This window comes from Crocuta crocuta, unplaced genomic scaffold (assembly GCF_008692635.1).
Source record: "Crocuta crocuta isolate KB4526 unplaced genomic scaffold, BGI_CrCroc_1.0 scaffold164, whole genome shotgun sequence".
Taxonomy (NCBI): Eukaryota; Metazoa; Chordata; class Mammalia; order Carnivora; family Hyaenidae; genus Crocuta; species Crocuta crocuta.
The window spans coordinates 3859286-3881984 of NW_027530016.1; the positions used below are offsets into that span (position 1 = coordinate 3859286).

The window sequence follows — 22699 nt, forward strand, 5'->3', positions numbered from 1 at the left end:
TTTTCATAGCTACACACATTTTTATAACTGTTGTAAACATGAGATAAAAAGCGGTATGCTGATACTTTATCAGTATCTTAATGCTAAAAATACAATGCCAAGGCATAAAGTACATCAGTAGTATTTTTCATTTGAATGTAATTTTCACTGCTGATTTGCCTTCTATTTTTGAGATCTGGGTATGCAGGTATAGGCTGATTATAAGAACAAGATGATTTCCAAATTTTGTTTGGAAATGAAATTACAAATGGAAAAACTTGCCAACAGAAAACTCCTTCAGAAATTATGATAAAAAAGTGAAAACAAGTCTATAATTATGTCTTTGTTTTCTTAACATCCCTTTAAATTCTTTTGCTTAAGGCTCTTAGGACTTGATCTAAAGCAGCATCCTATATGCATTTTAAGAGCTGTGGGCTTGAGGGGTGCCTGGGTAGCTCAGTTGGTTAAACATACAACTTCACCTCAGGTCATGATGTAGTGGTATAACAGTTCAAGCCCCGCATCAGGCTCTGTCAGATTCTCTGTCTCCCTCTCCCTCTGACCCTCACCTGCTCTCTCTCTCTCAAAACTAAATAAACATTAAAAAAAAAGGCTGTGGGCTTTTTATTGTACTTGAAACAAGACAGTATTAGAGAACCTTATTAAATATTTTATATTCAAATGACTTTGCCAATTTAAAGAAATAAAATAGAACACTGGAAATCTGAATCAGTGGCTGGTTTCTTCCCCCCCCAAATATGAAATAATCAGGATGATTGAGATGTTTTATATATTTAAAATCCTTTGATTCCTAATTTCAAGCAAAAATCATACCACATCAAGACAATCAAATACGGAGGGAGGCAAGATGGCGGGCAAGATGTAGGGAGCTCCGTACATTTCACTTGCCCCCCACCTCTCGAAAAGAGAAGGCCTGAAGCCATAGGAACCCTTCCAGAATCCACTAGTTTGGGAGGAAAAGGAGACAGAGTCCACTGAGAAAACCTTACAGCATGGATGCGAACTGGGGAAGATAAAAATGGGGCGGGACGAGACACAGGGTGGGGGAGATAGCCCCCTTTGCAGGGAGCCAAAACCTCAGCTCTGGACACAGAGGGATCCAGTTTCTTGCTGTCCAGCTGACCGTGAGTGGGACTCACTGGTCCCAGGGGACCCCAGGAGAAACTACTCCTCACTCACAAGCTCGATGTGGAGGGCAAGCAGCGCTATTCTTCTGGCTCGGCTCGATCCCCATGGGGGAGGCGAGAGCCTTGAAACTGCTCAAAGGGACTTGCCTGCGGGTTTATATTTCGGGTGGTATCAATGGGGCACACAGACTAAGATCTGGAAACGAGGCAGGGCTTGGGATATAGAGAATGGCCCATCACGGCTATGCCCGCGGCACAGGGAGATCTGACCCAAAAAAGTGAGTTGCAACGCTTGGTTCGATAAGGGACTGGGACGCCGCCATTTTTCCCCCCACAACCACCAAGGCAGAACCTCAGGGAGCCACCAGGGGGCAGGACACAGTGGAGGCTAAGACCTACACCAAACCACGCCCATCCCTGCTAGAGAGCTGTTGTTTTTTTTTTTTAACCGGAGACTGGGACAGGACCAACATGGATGCACTGCCATAATTCATTCTAGATCAATTTTTTCTATTCAGATATATTTTCCCTGGTCTCATTCCTAATCCTGCTCTCTGCTGGACTGGGCACTATGGTCACTGGTTTGCTTTATCAGTCACATTTAATCCATTCTCTAGATGTATATTCTACACCTCCACCATTACCTTTTTCTCTCTCTCTCCCTGGAGTAATCAGACTATATAGTTTCTCTGAGCAACATTATCTTCATTTCTTTCTCCTCACCTGTAACCATATTCTCCTCTTTCTCTCTCTGAATTAAGCCTCTTAGTCTCTCTGCCTGGTCATTTCATTTCCAATTTCGCTTCCTCCCAGCCTGGTCACTTCTCTCTTTGTATATGCTCTTCCATCCGGCTCTGCATACACCCGGCTCTTTATTTGTAGCTGGGAATTCTGCTTTTATGCTTTTAGACTGTCCTTTGTCTTTTGGGTTTTTTCTTTTCTTTTATTCTTTTTTTTTTTATTTTTATTATTTGTCTTCCCTCCTTCCTCAATTTTTTGTCCTTTCCTTTTTTTCTTTTCTTTTTCCCTTTCAGTTTGCATGTTTGTTGGATTTGTCTGTGCATTTGTGTGCTTTTCTTCCCTGTGTCTTTGTCTGTTTTCATTTCCAGGTCTACCTCAAGAAACAAGCCAAAGAACACATGGTGGAGAATCCCAAATACCACTACAAGTAGGGAAATAAAATAACCAAAGTCTCAACAAAAGAGATCAAGAGACACCAAAGAACACTTCCTGAACGGACAGGCCTTGGACAGTCAAAGAGCCTTCTTTAATACAGCAGTACTCGCAGGTGCAGACTGCATAACAAGCTTTTAAAACTAACAAGAGATACAAAGCTAACCAAAATGACAAAACGGAACTCTCCCTCCAATGAAATTCCAGGAAGAAATGACAGCTAATGAACTGCTCAAAACAGATATAAGCAACATAACTGAACAAGAATTTAGAACAATAGTCATACAATTAATTACTGGGCTTGAAAAAGGCATGGAAGACATCAGAGAAACTATTGCTACAAAGACTATGGAGTTTAAAAATAGTTGTGATGAATTAAAAAATGCTATAAATGAGATGTATAATAAAATGGAGGCATCCAATGCACGGATTGAAGAGGCAGAGAGGAGATTAGGTGAATTAGAAGACACAATTATAGAAAAAGAGAAAGCTGAGAAAAAGAGAGATAAACTGATCCAGGAACATGAAAGGAGAGTTCAAGAGCTCAGCAATACAATCAAATGGAACAATATCCGTATCATAAGAATTCCAGAAGAGGAAGAGAGACGGAAAAGTGCTAAAGGAGTCCTTGAACAAATTATAAGAGAAAACTTTCCCAATCTGGGGAAGGAAATAGACATTGAAATCCAAGAGGCACAGAGAACTCCCCTCAGACTTAACTTGAATCGATCTTCTGCATGACATATCATGGTGAAATTGGCTAAATATAAGGACAAAGGGAGAATTTTGAAAGCAGCTAGGGAGAAAAGGGCCCTAACATACAAAGGGAAACCTATCAGAGTGGTGACAGACCTATCTACTAAAACTTGGCAGGCCAGAAATGGACGGAAATCTTCAATGTGATGAACAAAAAAAATATGCAGCCAAGAATCCTCTATCCAGCAAGCCTGTCATTTAGAATAGAAGGAGAGATAAAAGTCTTTCCAAATAAACAAAAACTGCAAGAATTAGTCACCACTAAACCAGCCCTGTAAGAAATCCTGAGGGGGACTCTATGAGGGAAATGTTGCAAGGAACACAAGATGCTAGAGACACCACCACAAGCATGAATCCTACAGAGAACACAATGACTCTAAATCCATATTTTTCAATAATAACACTGAATGTAAATGCGCTAAATGCCCCCAATCAAAAGACATAGGGTAGCAGAATGGATAAAAAAACAAAATCCATCTATTTGCTGTCTACGAGAAACTCATTTTACACCTGAGGACACCTTCAGATTGAAAGTAAGGAGACAGAGAAATATACATCATGCTACTGGAAGTCAAAAGAAAGCTGGAGTAGCTATACTTATATTGGACAAACTGGACTTTAAAGGCAGTAACAAGGGACAAAGAAGGACATTATATAATAATCACAGGGTCCGCCCATCAGGAAGAGCTAACAATTATAAATGTCTATGCACCAAATACAGGAGCACCTAAATACATAAAACAATTACAAACAAAAACAATCTTATGGATAAGAATGTGCTAACAGCAGGGAATTTTAATACTCCACTTACAGCAATGGACAGATCAACTAGACAGAAAATCACTAAAGAAACAAAGGACTTGAATGACACATTGGACCAGATGGATCTGACAGATATATTTAGAACTCTACATCCTGAGGCCATGGAATTCACTTTCTTCTCAAGTGTGCATGGCATTTTCTCCAAGATAGATCACATACTGGGACATAAAGCAACCTTCAATAAATATAAAAGAACTGAAATCATACCATGCACACTTTCAGATCACAATGCTATGAAACTTGAAATCAACCACAGGAAGAAGTCTGGAAAACCACTAAAAACATGGAGGTTAAAGAATACCCTACTAAAGAACGAATGGGCCAATCAGGAAATTAGAGGAGAAATTAAAAAATATATGGAAACTATGTAGAGTATCATGCCGTCTGTGAAAAGTGAAAGTTTGACCTCTTTACCAATTCTGATGCCTTTTATTTTCTTTTGTTGTCTGATGGCTGATGCTAGGACTTCCAGCACTATGTTAAACAACAGTGGTGAGAGTGGACATCCCTGTCGTGTTCCTGATCTTAGGAGGAAAGTTCTGTTTTTCCCCACTGAGGATGATGTTAGCTGAGGGCTTCTCATAGATGGCTTTTATGGTGTTTAAGTAAGTACCTTCTATCCTGACTTTCTCAAGGGTCTTTTTTAAAAAGGGATCCTGTATCTTATCACATGCTTTTTCTGCATCTATCGACAGGATCATATGGTTTTTATCTTTTCTTTTGTTAATATGATGTATTAGAAAGCGAAAATGAACTACTGGGACCTTATCAAGATTAAAAGCTTCTGCACAGCAAAGGAAACAATCCATAAAACTAATAGGCAACTGACAGAATGGGAAAAGATAGTTGCAAATGACATATCAGATAAAGGGCTAGTATCCAAAATCTATAAGAAACTCACCAAACTCCACACCCAAAAAACAAACAACCCAGTGAAGAAATGGGCATAAGACATGAACAGACACTTCTCCAAAGAGGACATCCAGATGGCCAACAGACACATGAAACGATGCTCAGTGTCCCTCATCATCAGGGAAATACAAATCAAAACCACACTGAGATACCACCTCACGCCAGTCAGAGTGGCTAAAATGGAACAAATCAGGACACTATGGATGCTGGCAAGGATATGGAGAAATAGGCACCCTACTACACCGTTGGTGGGAATGTAAGCCGGTGCAGCCTCTCTGGAAAACAGTGTGGAGGTTCCTCAAAAAATTAACAATAGAACTCCCCTAGGACCCAGCACTAGCACTGCTAGGAATTTACCCAAGAGATACAGGAGTGCTGACGCACAGGGGCACATGGACCCCAAGGTTCATAGCAGCACTCTCAACAATAGCCAAAACATGGAAAGAGACTAAGTGTCCATCAACTGTCAAATGGATCAAGAAGATGTGGTTTATCTATACACTGGAATACTACATGGCAATGAGAAAGAATAAAATCTGGCCATTTGTAGCAACATGGATGGAACTTGAGGGCGTTACGCTGAGTGAAATAAGTCAGGCAGAGAAGGACAGATACCATATGCTTCCACTTATAGAAGGATTAGGAGAAACTTAACAGAGGACCATGGGGGAGGAGAAGGGGAAAAATAGTCAGGGAGAGGGAGGGAGGCGAACCAGGAGAGACTCTTGAATGCCGAGAACAAACTGAAGGCTGATGGGGGTGGGGGAGAGGGGAAGGGAGGTGATGGGCATGGAGGAGGGCACTTGTGGGGATGAGCACTGGGTGTTACATGGAAACCAACTTGACAATAAACTATTAAAAAAAAAATTCAAATGTATACTGAATATGTGTTTTGTTTTTTTACACCAAATTGCCAGATACACGAGATAAACTAAAAAAGCCTAATGGATTACAAAACAGTGTAACTACAAAAGTTTAACGAACACAATTACTTATCATGTAATACAAACAATATTCCTCCTTTTTAATGTTTTTATGAACTATTAGGTGGAGTGACAGAAAGAATGATGCATGGAAAGATACTGTGTCTCTGTTTAAAGAATACAACCCTTCCCCTTCAAGCCCTGTCCTCCCTCTGATGCCACCACCATCATTTCCTGCTTTTTCTTTATAAAGGTTACTAAACGTGTTTGTATCGCCAAACAGAAATTGTTGCTCGTTGGCTATTTGGGGATTCTATACAGATACAATCATATGATCCGGATTCTTGTACAAATGGCTATTTTCAGCTGACAAGATACTGAGTTCCGTCTTAATATGGTAGCTTCTGCTGTGATGTCATGTAGTTTCACGACCCTTGCTGTTCCACTGAATGGCCAACTGCATCACAGTTTACTGATCTATTTTCCCGTTTATAGGCATTTGGGTTGTTTCCAGGTTTTTACTCTTGTAAGCAATGCTGCTGTCTTGGGGGCCATGAATTCCAGTACACACCTGCACCAGCTCCCGCAGAGCATACGCCGAGCAGTACAAGCGCCGCTCATACAGTATAAGTAACTCTGATGTTAGCAGATGATGCCTAGTAAGCACTTCTCAAAGTGCTTACCCCAAATGACACTCTTGAAACAGGGTGTGAGAGTCCCCAGGGCTCCCCATCTCCCTATCCGCTTGGTGCTGCCAAATCTAATTTTGAGGGCGCGGTGGAATCTCACTGTGACTTTAACTTTCATTTCCTTGACTACCAATCAGTCTGAGCATCTTTTTGTTTTTAAGGTCCATGAGCACTTCCTTTCATGATGGGCCTGTTCACATCTTTAGCCTGACTTTCTATGGAGTTATCTGTCACCTTCTTAAAGACTGAAAAGAACCGTTTATGTATGCTAACTACTGGTTCTTTGTGTTGCAAATGACTCCTCCCACACTGCAGCTTGTCTTAACACTCTCTTTCTTTAAAAAATTTTTTTAAATATTTATTTATTTTTGAGAGAGAACCAGAGCATGTGGGGGCAGGGGAAAGAGAAAGAGGGAGACATAGAATCCAAAGCAGGCTCCAGGCTCTGAGCTGTCAGCACAGAGCCTGACACAGGGCTCGAACCCACAAACCGTGAGATCATGACCTGAGCCAGAGCCGGATGCTTTAAGCAACTGAGCCACCCAGGTGCCCCTACAGCGTCTGTGAAGATAAAAAAGTATCTAATTTCTTTAAAGAACAAAAACTTATCAAATTTAATGTAATTGAAATTATCCCTTTATTCATTTTTGCATTTATGGCTTCTGCCCTTTATACAATTCACAGTCTTTTCCTACCTAGAAGAAAATAATTCTATGATGTCTTCTAAAGGTTTTAAACTTTTCCCTTTCACATTCTCCCCTACCCTCACTTATTTAGATTGCAAACAGACAACAATAAGTAATGATTCATTATATCATTCCAACATTGTATTTTAGCAGAGAAATAGGAGGCTAAGAAGATAGGACCAGAAGCCAAGGAAATCAATGAAGTTTGCAAACAAATCCAAAGAACAAAGCTTCAGGCAAGTACCTGAGACTCTGAAGACGTGCCTTTCTTACTTACCCTCAAAATATCTCCTGAGAGGGTACCCCTGCCTGGGCCCAGTTCCACCAGTTGGAAAGCTGCATTTTTCCCAGTGGCCATCCATTCACTAATGAACCATATACCTAGCAGCTGTGACAAGGAAAAGAAAAAAAAAAACAATACTGAAGTATTATAAAGGGTAAAATAAACAAAACTCCAAAGAAATAGGCACTTTATGCCAGAAAGAAAAATATTTGCCAAGAGCCACATGTGTGTCATTCACTGCACCCGTATATGTACGCACGCCCAGGAGCTTCGTGGAGGCGGCGTTATGCAAAACACCACTGAGGAAGCCCAGAAACAGGAGAGCACCCCTGAGAGGCAGCCCCAATGTAAGAGGCCCCCTGACACAAGGAAGAGGCTAGCACGTCCAGAAAGGTGCTGTTGGACAGCAGACAGACCTATGAAATAAGATGAGGCCGTTCCTTTACATTCACAGGACTGATAGGATTACATGGCTTTTTAGGCATAATTAACATTTATTTTTTTTATTTTTTTTATTTTTATTTATTTCTAGGAGAGAGAGAGACAGCGTGAGCAGGGGAGGGTCAGAGAGAGGGAGACACAGACTCTGAAACAGGCTCCAGGCTCTGAGCTGGCAGTCAGCACAGAGCCCGACGCGGGGCTCGAACCCACCAACCATGAGATCATGACCTAAGCGAAAGTCAGACGCTTAACCGACTAAGCCACCCAGGCGCCCCATAATTAACATTTTTAACACCTGGATTCCACTTCCTTTTGTGTACTACTTTCTATTTCTAAATTCATCAGGGGTTTTTATGTGGCAATCAATGAACTGGAATTCCCGAGGAGAAGTCAAAATTTGTCTGGGGGACTTCCGCTGGAGCTATGGTGTGATCACGGGCAGGGAGGGGCCATAGAGCACGTCTCGCCCCACTAACTCCTCAGGGCTTTGCAACTTTTCTTCCTTCACTTTTCTCTCTCTCTTTCCTCTATTATTCTCTATTCCTCCAGCATCTAAATGATTAAAAATTAAAACTTTTGATGAATCACAAAAGCAAAGATGTAAAACACTCCTAATTACAAAAGAAATCAACCTTATCTCCTCTCAAGTGTTTGTGATATGAGCTTTTTTATTAATGTTTTTTTATTTGAAAGAGAGAGACGTGCAGAGAGACAGGGACCGAGAGAATCCCAAGCAGGCTTTGTCTGCACCTTTCACCTTCTGCATACAGCCCATCATAAGGCTCTGTCTCATCCACTGTGAGATCATAATCTGAGCCAAAATCAAGAGTCAGACGCTTAACCAATGGAGCCACCCAGGCGCCCAGATATTAGCTTCTCTTACAGTTGACATTGACTATTACCTCCCCAAAGATCTGACTTATCTCCGGTGAAGTGATGAAATCTCCTTTTTGTCCTAGCATGTCACGGTACACGTAATATCCCTGAGAGAAAAGAGAAAGTGGAGGAAACGGATTAACTTTCAAATAAGTTTTGTAAAACGGCCCTCCAGAATCTCGTATAATGTATACAATGACATAATCATTTGGTAAGAGAGTTCAGTCTTCTAAATAAGCATGATAAACACCGTGACTTAACTTAAACTTTACAAAGCACCAGTCATGTTGCAGAACTGGTAGAAACACAACCACTCCTTGACCATCGAGGCAGAAGCCACACCATGGCCATCTCCACATCCCACACCCCCCAGCCCCTCCCTGCTCCCACCACCCACACAGCAAGATCCTGCCTGCCCTTCCCTCCCGCCTCCTCTTGCAAATTCTCACTCTCTGTCTTGGTGATGTTGTTGCCGGACCTGGATGCTTGTTAAGTGGGAGCGTTGACTTTGTGAAAATTCATCAAGCTACCTACCTGTGGCTTATGCGTTTTTCTGTATGAATGTTTATATCTCCGTGAAGTTTTTTAACTAGCCCTATTTGTCCATAAACCCATGCCATTGCAGATGTGCTCCTTTCTCCCTGCCTGTTTCTCCCTAGAAATCTTACACTCAATAAAAGTGAATCTGCTCCAATGTCACCTTCCCTGACTTCTTCCTCCAGCCTTCCAACCTCAGATTAAATGCAGTGCTTCCTTCATGTACCCCAATGTTCATAGCAGCACTCTCCACAATAGCTAAAACATGGAAAGAGCCTAAGTGTCCATCAACAGATGAATGGATCAAGAAGATGTGGTTTATCTATACCATGGAATACTACATGGCAATGAGAAACAATGAAATCTGGCCATGTGTAGCAACATGGATGGACCTTGAGGGTGTTATGCTGAGCGAAATAAGTCAGGCAGAGAAGGACAAATATCATATGTTTGCACGTATAGGAGGATTAGGAGGAACTTGACGGAGGAACAAGGGGGAGAAGAAGGGCGGAAATGGTGGGGGAAAGGGAGAGAGGCAAACCATGAGAGACTCTTGAATGCTGACAAAAACTGAGGACTGATGGATGTGGGGGGGAGGGGGGATGGGCATGGAGGAGGCCACTTGTGGGGATGAGCACTGAGTGTTATGTGGAAACTAATTTGACAATAAACTATTTGTAAAAAAAAAAAATAATAAAAAAATAAAAAAATTAAAAAAAAATGCAGTGCTTCCTTTATGTGTTTATTTATGTATCTGTGATCCTCACCAAGAAGCACAGCTATTTGGAGGACAGGACTATCTTACTTTCCATACTGTCCCAAGTTTCAGCATACTGTCTAAACTTCAAGAAATACTCAAGAAGTCTTGGTTAAAAAATCCTCAAAAAAAAAAAAAAATCCTCTATGCTCCCCAAGCCCCTTCTTTCACCATCTGACTCTTGGCAGGTGACCTGGGCTCCTATCTACAAAGAAATTCAAGAATGTTACAAAATAGGACTTACTCAGCTTCCCGACCCTATCTGACCCCACCTGGCCTCCACCTGCTCCCATTTGTTTCTTGAAACTCAAAGGATGCAATGCCTTCACGTTCTGCTCTTATCCAAACCTAATCGCACCATGTGTGCTCTGGACACTGCCTCTCCTCACACAGCCCTCATGCGCCAGGATTCCTTCTCTTACAGCTTTAACTTCCCCCTCTCAGCAGCAAAAATATACTTGAGTTATTCCCATCTTAAAAAAATTTTTTTCACTTCATACAGTATCTTCCCTCTGCCTTTTTCTTTCTCTTCATAAGTGAAGAGTTCAGGGATGTTCTTGTGGTGCATTATGAACCACTCTGGTAGCCTAATGAAGGCTATGGATCCCTTCATAGGAGGTTTTTAAATGCAGTACTTTAAAACACACAGGATTACAAATAAATAAATAACTTGAAAAACATTTATCCAATATTTGAAAACTAAGCTGATGCTATAATAATACACATGCATCTTTATAAGTATGTTAATAAACAAAGCCAAACCTAAGGTCTAATAAGTAACAAGGTTTTGAAGCACGGATGAGCACAATGGTATTGTGATACCTATGATCACTCTGTTGGGCATGACAATGTCAGTGATTTCATTTATGCTAAAGTCACAGGTATTACTACTGCCACAGGATGTCCCCTCTATTCATAATGAGGGAAATGCTAAACTTCAGTTAGAAGCTAATGAGGTAAATGCAAATTAAACCCATGAGATACTGCCTCATGCTTGTTAGAAAGGGCTCCATCAAAAACACAAGAGATAACAAAGGTTGGTGTGGGTGTGGAGAAAAGGGATCCCTTGTGCACTGTTGGTGAGACTGTGAAATGGTGCCGCCACCATAGAAAACAGTACGGAAAATCTTCAAAAACTTTAAAGTAGAATACCACATGAGCCAGCAATTCCACTTCTGGAATATATCCAAAGGAAATGAAAACATTACCTTGAAAAGATATCTGCATCTCTACGTTCACAGCAGTGTTATTTTAACAGGGGAGACATGGAAACAATCTAAGCGTCCGTCAGCGGATGAATGGATAGAGAAACTGTGGTACATAAACAGGAGGGCACATGCAGCCACACAAGGAACATCCCTGGTGCATGTGGTTTGGTGACCAGGGGAGATCGCACATAAGGTACCACAAGACCCCTTTTACACAAGGCTACTACTTTCGAGACCAGAAGACAGAGCTGGTTTAACAAATACATATATACAGAGAGTGAAACAAAATGAGGGGACAGAGGACTATGTCCCAAATGAAAGAACAAGGCAAAATCATGGAAAAAAGTGCTAAATGAAACTCAGATAAGAAATAACCCTAATAGGGGCGCCTGGGTGGCTTAGTCGGTTAAGCGTCCGACTTTCGCTTAGGTCATGATCTCGCGGTTCGTGGGTTCGAGCCCTGTGTCGGGCTCTGTGCTGACTGCCAGCTCAGAGCCTGGAGCCTGTTTCAGTCTGTGACTCCCTCTCTCTCTGACCCTCCCCTGCTCACGCTGTCTCTCTCTCTCTCTCTCTCTCCTAGAAATAAATAAAACATTTAAAAAAAAAAAAAGAAAGAAATCAGCCTTTAAAAAAAAAAAAAAAGAAATAACCCTAATAAAGAGTTCAAAGTAATGATCATAAAGATACTCACCAGACTTGAGAAAAGAGTGAATGAATGCAGTGAGAACTTCACAAAAAGATAGAAATTATTCAAAAAGAACCAGGCAGAACTAAAGAATACAGTAACTACAATGAAAAATATCCTAGAGGGACTCAACAGCTGATTAGAGGATGCAGGACAGATTAGCAATCCAAAAGGGTAATGAAAAGCAAATAAGCTGAACAGCAAAAAGGAAAACAGAATTTAGGGGCGCCTGGGTGGCTCAGTCAGTTGAGCGTCTAAGTTAGGCTCAGGTCATGATCTCGTAGCTCATGGGTTCAAGCCCCATATCAGGCTCTGTCCTGACAGCTCAGAGCCTGGAGCCTGCTTTGGATTCTGTCTTCCTCTCTCTCTGTCCTTCCCCTGCTCATGATCGGTCTCTCTTTCAAAATAAATAAACCTTAAAAAAAATTTTTTTAATGAGAACAAGTTAAAGGAATTCTGCACCATCTTCAAGCATAACAGCATTCACATTGTTAGGAATCCCAAAAGGATGAGAGAGAGAGAGAGGGCAAAAAACTTATTTTAAGAAATAATAGTTGAAAACTTCCCTAATCCAGGGAAGAAAGCAGAGATCCAGGAAGCACAAAAAATGCATAACAAGACAAACCAGGAAGGTACACACCAAGACACATAATAATTAAAACCACATAAAGTAATGATAAAAAGACAATCTTAAAAGCAGCTAGAGGGGCTCCTGGGTGGCTCAGATGGTTAAGCATCCAACTTTGGCTCAGGTCATGATCTTGCAGTTCGTGAGTTAGAGCCCTGTGTCAGGCTCTGTGCTGACACTTCAGAGCCTGCAGTCTACTTTGGATTCTGTGTCTCCCTCTCTCTACTGCTCCCCAGCTTACTCACTTACTCTCTCAAAAATAAACAAACATTTAAAAAAATTTTTTTTAAGCAGCAAGAGAAAACTGTTACATGTTGGGAGCCATTCTGAGCCCACTAGTCGAGAAAACTCCTGGTGAGGTTAAAGCAAGTTTGCACGGTCTCTTGCCAATCAGATGATGACCGATATCCACCCCCACTCAATTATTTCTGCTTGAGCACTGACCCCTAAGGTACCTTGTTGATCAATATCGGGAGTGACTTGTACCCTTATTCTGGCCCTGGTATGATGATTGCACCTTGTGAAGGAACTTATCGTGGGAACTTCTTCTTTTGATTATGAGAACAGACATCATGTCTCCAGAAGGTCCTGTTTCCCTCCATACTTTCCCTTGAGCTATGAACAGGCTAATGTCCCTTACTCATAAAAGATTGACCTTTACATGTACAATTCTGTTTCTACCGTTGCATTAGTCCAAGATGTTCATACAGCTCAACATGCAATCAAATAACCAAAAATGTCTTTCATGCCCTAGCTATTCAAGAAATCATAAATGTAGACACAAACGTAAATGCACTCAAAGAGGCTATTCTACGTATTGGAAATGAGCTAAACTCTTTAAAGGTATGGTTGGCTCTCTGGTGCCATAAAGAATATAACTGGAAAATCAAGTCTTGACTGGAGACAAAGAGCCTAACTTAGAGAAAAGGAACAGATAAGGGCAGAAGAGAAGTTAGTACATACACCTTTGCTAACTGATGGTGTATAGCAGCCCCTTCCCTAAGGCCTACTTTCCACAAACACCTTCCCTTACCCTGGCAGCTGTGATGAGGATGGATAAGAGTATCTACAAACCTATGACTTAATCTTAGCGTTATTATAATGTGAACACCTTGTTATTTTCTTAGTTACTCAACTTCACTATAATTGGGGCTGTTCTGCAAGAAGACTTCTGTAAAACCTGTTTCTGTACATTTTCCAAAAACACCTTATCACAAAGAGCTATCCATTGTAAAAATTCCATTTCCTGATGCCATGTTAACTTTTGACCTATAAATAAAGACACCAAAACCGACAGGACAGAGATGCCTGCCTGGTGATCAGAAAGGATCTCAGGGCTCTCTCACTATCTCTCTCTCGCCGACACCTTCCATCCTTCAGGGACCCCTGGACCTGCCGGAGCCAGCCTCCGACAGTTACATACAAGGGAAACCTCCTAAGGCTATGAGCTGATTTGTTAGCAGAAACTTTGCAGGCCAGGAAAGAGTGATATAGTAAAAGCACTGAACAGAAAAAACCTATAACCAAGAATACTCTACCAAACAAGATTAACATTCAGAATAGAAGGAGAGAAAAAGAATTTACCAAACAAGATAAAGGAGTTCATCATCACCAAACCAGCCTGACAAGAAATGTTAAAGAGAATCTTTTGAGTGGGGGGAAAAATAGAGCCATAACTGAAAGAAAATTATGAGGAAAAAATTTCACAGGCGCAAGCAACCATGTAGTAAAGACAGTAGATTCATTACTTACAAAGAGACAGGATGGATGTTAAAACACAAAAGAAGTAAAACCAATTACATTGGTCAAGGGATGCACAAAATAAAAAGATGTAAAATATGACAAAATAAAAAGATGAAAAATATGATATTATATACAAAATAAAAAGATATAAAATATGACACCATGTATAAAATGGACATATGATGACCCCTGTCCATCAATGTGGAGGGAGGAGTCAAAATTTAGTGCTTTTAGAAAGTGTTCAAATTTAAGCCACCATCAACTTAATAAAGATTGCTATACACATAGGATGTTATATATGAACACAACTGTAACCATATTTCAAAACCTGTAATACACACACACAAAAAAGAAAGGAATCCAAGCTTAACATTAAAGAAAGTCATCAGACCATAAGGAAAGAGAGGAAGAGAAAGGAACGGAGAATAACTATGAAAACAAACGGAAAATGATGAACAAAATGGCAGTAAGTATACATCTATCAGTAATTAAGTGTAAGTGGAGTAAGTGCTCCAATCAAAAGACTGAATGGATAAAAAAATTAAGACCTTTCTATATGTTGCTTACAAAAGATTCACTGCAGACCTAAAGACACATACAGACTGAAAGTGAAGAAATCCAAAAGATATTCTCTGCAAATGGAAGGGGGAAAAAACCTTTTACCTGACAAAATAGATTTTAAAACAAAGACTATAGCAAAAGGCAAAGGGCATTACATAATGAAAAAGGGATCAATCTGATTGTAAATATATATGCATGCAACATAGGAGCATCTAAATACATAAAACAAATATTAGCAGACCTAAAAGGAGAAAGAGCAATATAGTAACAGTAAAGGATTTTAACAGCCCACTTACATCAATGGATAGATGATCCAGACGTAAAATCAGCAAGGAAACAATTGCTCTGAAGAACACATTAGACCAGATGAACCTAACAAATATATGCAGAACACACCGTCCAAAAACAGCAGAATCTGCATTCAAGTGCTCATGGAACATTCTCCAGGATAGATCGCATACTAAACCAAAAAACAAGTCTCAATAAATTTAAGAAGACTGGAACCAAATCAAGTATCTTTTCCAACCACAACAGTATGAAATTAGAAGTCAATTACAAGAAATAACTGGAAAAAACAAAGACATGGAGGCTAAAAAAAAATACATGGAGTACTAAAAAACCAACAGGTCAATAAAGAAATCAAAGAGGACATTAAAAAAGTGGAGAGAAATGAAAATGAAAGTACAATAGTCCAACATCTTTGGGATGCAGCAAGAGCAGTGCTAAGTGGAAAGTTTATAGTGATATAGGCCTAACTCAAGAAACAAGAAATATCTCAAATTAACAATCTAAACTTACCTAAGAGAACCAGAAAAACAAACAAAACACGAAGTTAATAGAAAGAAGAAATCATGTTTCAGGAAAAATAAATGAAATAGAGACTTAAAAGAGCAATAAAAAAGATCAATGAAATCAAGAGCTGGTTCTTTAAAAAGAACAAAATTGATAAACATTAAGCCAGACTCATCAAGGGGAGGGAAAGAAAAGACTCAAATAATAAAATCAGAAATGAACAAGGAGAAATAACAACCAACATCACAGAAATAAAGAATTGTAGGCGTGCCTGGATGGCTCAGTTGGTTAAGCATCTGACTCTTGATTTCAGCTCAAGTCATGATCTCAGTTTGTGAGACTGACCTGTGTGTTGAGCTCTGAGCTGATAGCATGGAGCCTACTTGGATTCTCCCTCTCTCTCTCTGCCCCTCTCCCTCTCTCTCTGCCCCTCTCCCACTCACATGTGTGTGGTCTCTCTAAAAATAAATGAGGAAACTTAAAAAAAAAAAAGAATTATAAGAGAACACTATAAAAATTATATGCCAACAAATTGGACAACTTGGAAGAAACAGATAAATTCCTAGAAATACACAATCTTTCAAAAGTGAAATCAGAAAGAAATAAATATTTTAACAGACTGATTATTAACAAAACTGAACAATCAAAACACTCCCAACAAACAAAAGTCCAGAAGGAGATAATGTCACAGGTAATTCTACCAAACATTTATTTTTTTTAAATATTTTATTTATTTCTAGGAGAGAGAGAGAGAGAGAGAGAGAGAGAGACAGCGTGAGCAGGGGAGGGTCAGAGAGAGAGGGAGTCACAGACTGAAACAGGCTCCAGGCTCTGAGCTGGCAGTCAGCACAGAGCCCGACGCGGGGCTTGAACCCACGAACCGCGAGATCATGACCTAAGCGAAAGTCGGACACTCAACCGACTAAGCCACCCAGGCGCCCCTCTACCAAACATTTAAATAAAAATTAACGCTTATTCTTCTGAAACCATTCCAAAAATCCAGAGGAAAAAAAAAATCCCTTCAAATTCATTCTACAAGCAGAGCATTATCCTGATATGCAAAACAGACAAAGACACTACAAAAAAAAAAAAAGAAAGAAAGAAAAGAAAATTATAGACCAATATCCCTGGTGAACATAGGTGCAAAGATCTTCAACAATGTACTAGCAAACTGAATTCAGTAATACATCACAAGGTCATTCACCATGATGAAGTGCGATTTATTCCAGGGATGTAAGGGTGATTCAATATTCACAAATCTATCAATGTGATACATCATTAACAGGCAGGATAAAACCCATACGATTCTCTAAGAGATGCAGAAAAAGCATTTGACAAATATATCTGTTCGTGACAAAAACTCAACAAAATAAGTTTAGCGGGAACACACATCAGCATAATAAGAGCTGTACATGATAAACTCACAGCTAACATCATACTTAATAGCGACAAACTGAAAGCACTTCCTCTAAGATCAGAAATGAGACACAGATGTCCACTTGCACTACTTATATACAACACAGTACTGGGAGTCCTCGCTACAGCAATCACACAAGAAATAAAAGCCAATCAAACTGCTAAGAAGTGAAACTGTCACTATTTGCAAATGACACGACACTCTATGGAGAAAATCCTAAAATCTTCACCAAAAAATCTAGAACTAAAAATGAGTTCAGTAAAGTTGCAGGATACAAAATTAGCATACAGATATCTATTAAAACTAATATGCTAATACGTAGCAGAAAGAAAAATTAAGAGAAGAAGCCCATTTACAAATGCACCAAAGAGAATAAAATACCTAGGAGTAAATTTAACCAAGGAGGTGAAAACAGTTACATAATCAGAAAACTGTACAACACTGATGAAATAGATATTTTTCCAAAGGAGACATTCAGATGCCCAACAGACCCATGAAAAGTATCACATTAGTGATGCTCAACATCACTATCACCAGGGAAATACAAACCAAAACCACAATGAGATATTATCTCACACCAGTCAGAATGATTAGTATCAAAAAGATAAGAAATAACAAGCATTGGCAAGAATGTGGAGAAAAGGGAACCCTTGTGTGTACTATTCATGGGAATATAAATAGTGCAACCACTATAGAAAACAGTATGGAAGTTCCTCAAAAATTTAAAAATAAGGACTCCCACACAGTCCAGTAATTCCACTACTGGGTATTTATCCAAAGAAAATGAAAACACCAATTCGAAAAGATATTTGCAACCCTAGGTTTATTGCAGCATTATTTACAATAGCCAAGATACGGGAGCAACCCGTGTCCATGGATATATGAATGGATAAAGAAAATATGATGTATGTGTGCATCTGTGTGTGTATATATATATATATATATATGCAGGTATATATATACACACACGTGTATATGTGTGTATAAATTTATGTTTATTATTTTTGAGAGAGACAGAGAGAGAGAGAGAGAGAAAGACAGAGACAGAGGGCAAGCAGGGGAGCGGCAGAGAGAGAGAGAAAGGGAGACAGAGAATTGGAAGCAGGCTGCAGGCTCTAAGCTGTCAGCACAGAGCCCGATGTGGGGCTCCAACTCACAGACGGGGAGATCATGACCGAGCTAAAGTTGGACACTTAACTGACTGAGCCACCCAGGTGCCCTGTGTGTGTGTGTGTGTGTGTGTGTGTGTGTGTGTATCCACAATGGAACACTACTTAGCCATAAATAAAAAATAAAATAAAATCTTAAAATTATGACAACATGGATGGCTCTAAAGGGTATTATGCTAAGTGAAATAAGTCAGACTGAGAAAAACAAATACCATATGATTTCACTTACATGTGGAATCTTAAAAAACAAACAAAATCAGACTCTTAAATATAGAGAACCTGTAGTTGTGGGGGGGTGGGGGTGGGGCAAAACAAATGAAGGGGATTAAGAACAAACTTCCAGTTACAAAATAAATAAGCCATAGAGATGAAAAGCACAGCATAGGATACATAGTCAATAATATCGTAGTAACACTGTATGGTGGCAGATGGTGACACTTAACGGTGAGCAGCGGGTAATGTACAGAATTCTCAGATCACTACATTGCACATCTAAAGCCTATATAACATTGTATGTCAACTACACTTCAATAGTTTTTTTAAAATGAGAAAAAAAGTTGTAGTTATACATACACACAATGGAATGTTATTCAGGCATAAAAAAAGGAAATCTACCATTTGCAACAACATGAATGAATCATTAAGGTATTGTGCTAAGTGAAATAAGTCAAAGAGAAAGACAAAGACAGTATGATGTCACTTTATATGTGCAATCTTTAAAAACAAACTCACAGAAAAAGATCAGACTTTTGGTTACCATAGGTGGGGGGGGGAAGGGAGAATTGGAAGAAGGTGGGCAAAAGGTACAAGCCTCCAGTTATATAAAAACTAGCAGGGATTGATATACAACATGATGACTATAGCGAACACTGCTGTATGAGAGATGGAAAAGTAAAGAAAGTAAATCCTAAGAGTTCCCATCACAAGAAAAAAATTTTTTCCCTCTTTCTTTCCTTTCTTCTTAATGTACCTATATCAGAAGATGGATGTTAACTGAATTCACTGTGGTAATGACACAGTATGTGCAAATCAACCCACCATGCTGTATGCCTTCAGCTTATACAGTGATGCATGTCAATGATTTCTCAATAAAATGGGAGGGGAGACGCTAATGCAAATAGTGTAATTTTTATTCCTATACTATTTCAGAGCCCCTGGTTTCTATTCAAGGACCCCTAGGTTAAGAACTTCTACTTTCAAATGCTAGCTACACTTGTGTTGAGCATAGTATAAGGTACAGTCCTCGAAATCACCATGTTGTACACCTGAAACTATTGTGACATTGTATCAACTATGCTCCAATCAAAAAAAAAAGTTTAACAAAATTTTAAAAAAAAATTAAGGCCGATTTAAAAAAAAAAAAAAAAGCCTCTACTCTAAATTTGACAGTTACCTCAAGGCTTAATCCTGGGTAACCTTCTGTTCTCTAAATATATTCTTCCAAATTCCTTGGATTTTAACGCTATCTATATACTGGTGAATAAATTAACATATTCATATCCAATCTTTGTCAAGAACTCCAGACTCTTACGGCCCACCCCTCACTTGCTGTCTCCACCTGGATGTCATTGCCAATACGCACCAAACGCACCTCCCGATGCTTTCCCCTTGCACTGACACAAAAATCTAAATTCCATGAAAGCCTTGAATGAACTCGCTCCTCTCGCAAATTCATCTATCTTCCTCACCATTACCCCCCACCACCCCCCACCGTCACCGCGCACCAGCCACACTGTTCCCTTTCTGTTCTCTGTGTATGCCAAGACATTTCCCAGCTCACAAACTTTGTAGTTTCCCTTCCTCTCCTGGGAACTCACTCCCAGGTCTTTGCCAGGCTGGCCCATCCTCACTGGGTTCCGGGATGATTCCGTGGATCTCCCCCACCCCCTTTGGCTCAACGATCAGGCTCAGCCACCTACCTGCCAAGGGAACTTTTACAACCCTACTCCCAATGCACTACATATCTGCAATCCCATCCAGGTATGTTTTTGTTTTTTCCCTTGCCTTCAGAAGCACTTGGCAACAATTTATAATTATCCTGTTTCCTCATTTATAGATCATTTCCCCAGTACAATGTAAGTGCCATGTTCCACTGTCCACTGCGGCACCCCTAGGGCCCGACATAGTGCCTGGCCCTTTCGGAACCTGAATAAATAATGAATGAACAGATGTTTGCTCTAAAGTTTGCCCCAATGTGAACTGTTGGTATGTAGTATCACGGACTACAGGTATCTAAGTACCCCTGCCTTTATTAAACCTCTGGACTCTGGATCACTTCACCACATCCAACAGCAATAGGCTAAGCCAACCCCAGAAATGCAGATTTCACATTTCGACCCACTAAAAGGTAAAACATTCTAAAACAAAAGAACTACAGGCTTTCACCAAGCGGCTTTACTGAGCAGACAAGAAAATACGGGACAGAGAGCAGGGGACAGTGCTTAATCCTCGAAGAAAGACCTAGACCTTCCATTCCCAAGAAAACCCAAAATATGTTTCCCATGCCTGCTAACGCCATCCCAACACAGACAATGTTCCAGGCACTAAATTCATAATTCCAGAGGCCTACTGTAGATTTCCCCTGGAGTCCCATCTGCACTTCAGATTCATGTACCGGACTGAATTCTGTCCTTCCCCTCCATCTTAAAGAGGCCGCTGCTCTTCCTCCTGCATTCCCTTCTCCCAGAGAACTGACACCACTATCTACCATCAATCAGCCCAGGTAGGAAAGACATCCTGACCCTCCTTTCCTAAATTCAATGGGTTACAACCTACCTCCTGAACAGCTTTGGAATTCGTTCCCCCTCCCCAGCACTGTCACTGACTTGATCCATCTCTAACCACCTGACATTAATTATTAATTCTCCATCTCCAAGTCTTCGGGAGTGGCTCTTCCCCTGCAGAAGGGGCCACCACTGCCCGGACTGAGGACCCTGGGGCCTCCCTGTGCACACCCCTCCTGGCTCACACCTCAGAGGGCTAGAGCGGGCCTGCTGCTCAGGCTCCCGGACCCGTACCTTGGCGGGGTTGGTCAAGACCTCCTTCATGTACTCAGCCACAGTGATGGGGCCAGTTGCTTTGATTTTGTATATAAGATGCCGCAGCATTGGTGTCACCTGGTTTGCGGCTGGCTCTCTCCCGGAACTGAAGTACTTCCCTCTCCAAAAACAGGGCATGACTGCGAAAAACAGTTAAACAGGAGCATGAAAAATCTCTGTTTGCAAGTGCAAGCAGCTTCCGAAGCAGCTGCGTTAACTCTTACTCTCGCACGAAGCACGCCCACCCGGCGCCGGCACGCACGCACGGCCACACAGCTATTTCGGGTCTGAGGCTGGACTCGTCTGCACCACAGAGCGCCCCAGTCTCTCCCACAGCCGGGGCTCCGGCTCGGGGAACGCTTACCCGCGCGAGCCGCGGCGCACAGCGGCCCCACGCCCACCCTCGCAAGGACGCTCATGCCGACCGTCTCAGGCAGCTGCGCCGAGTCCCAGGGCGTGGAGTGAAGCCATTTTCTTGGGGAGGACACGCCCCCGCAGGAAGTACGTCACTCGGGCAAACGGAAGGAGGCAGTGGGCCGTGTGCGCGTGCTTTGCTGGTAATGGCGGCCTCCAAGAAGCCTTTGGAGTTCCATGCCAAGCGGCCCTGGGGCGGAGAGGAGGCGGTAGAAGATCCGGACGAAGACAGCGAAGAGGATAACGATGAAGCCGAAAATGGGTTCTCTCTGGAGGAAGTATTACGGCTTGGAGGCACCAAGGTAATGGCCTCCAACTCTCATACAAGGGGACAGAGGCGCGAGGGGTGGTCTTGCGAGTGACCGGGCGAGTGGCGTGAGAGGGGATCCTGAACCCCGATTCCAGCCTCGAAACCTATGTTGTGCCCTTCCTGCACTTCTTTTCCTCTGCTCTCTACAAGAGAAGCGTGCTTTAGAAATGAACGTGTGTACGCTGTGTCCTTTCTTAGGATGTAGGTGACCCTCTCATTTCACTGATTGATAACTGGCACTCCATCAGGTCAGAGAGGACTGACCTTTTCTGGGTCCTCACATCGTGGCATCAATGTGCTCAACTCCAGAATTGTTGGAATGTTAACTTCCGTTCTTACGGAGTACACGCATGTGTTTACTGTGCGCTCAAGAAGCTTTCTGCGCTCTTGGAATTTACATCCTAATTAAGGAAAAGAAACAGTAACCAACTTTGGAAAGCAAAGAACATCGGCTGCTGAGTAGTGCCTTGGAGAAAAAGAAAACCAGAAAAGAGGATAATGAGTGGATAAGGCGTAACCGTTTCAAGTGAGGTGATCAGGCATAAAACTAGGAACGAAAGGGGTGAGCTGCTCTCTGAACAAGAAAAATGTCAGTGTAGCTGAGGCCCACTGAGGTAAGGGGAGAGTAAGTAATGCAGTCAGGGAGGTAAGAATGTAGGCCTGTCTCTGAGTTAAATCTTAAAAGGTTTGGAGTAAATACCTGGCAGAATTTGGCTTATTTTTTTAGTAAATGTTTTGAGACCACAGCTTGG

The 22699-nt window shown here is 41.2% G+C and overlaps 2 protein-coding genes across 8 annotated transcripts in view; one reads left to right on the top strand and one right to left on the bottom strand.

Moving 5' to 3' along the window:
* Positions 1–21692, bottom strand: part of NDUFAF7 (NADH:ubiquinone oxidoreductase complex assembly factor 7) — a 34919-nt gene extending 13227 nt beyond the window's left edge. For 6 of the 7 annotated variants that reach the window (XM_077764266.1, XM_077764267.1, XM_077764268.1 and 3 more), the window contains exons 1-4: positions 21588–21692; positions 21203–21363; positions 8715–8795; positions 7366–7476 (exon numbers count right to left, since the gene is read on the bottom strand). In XM_077764266.1, the coding sequence (XP_077620392.1) occupies positions 7366–7476; positions 8715–8795; positions 21203–21363; positions 21588–21642 (408 nt within the window). In that variant the 5' untranslated portion in view covers positions 21643–21692. The remainder of the gene's footprint in view (positions 1–7365; positions 7477–8714; positions 8796–21202; positions 21364–21587) is intronic. The other variant, XM_077764265.1, reaches the window with a different exon arrangement.
* A 65-nt stretch (positions 21693–21757) lies between these two features.
* Positions 21758–22699, top strand: part of CEBPZ (CCAAT enhancer binding protein zeta) — a 23140-nt gene continuing 22198 nt past the window's right edge. The window contains exon 1 of the mRNA XM_077764271.1: positions 21758–21939. Within this exon, the coding sequence (XP_077620397.1) occupies positions 21784–21939 (156 nt within the window). The 5' untranslated portion in view covers positions 21758–21783. The remainder of the gene's footprint in view (positions 21940–22699) is intronic.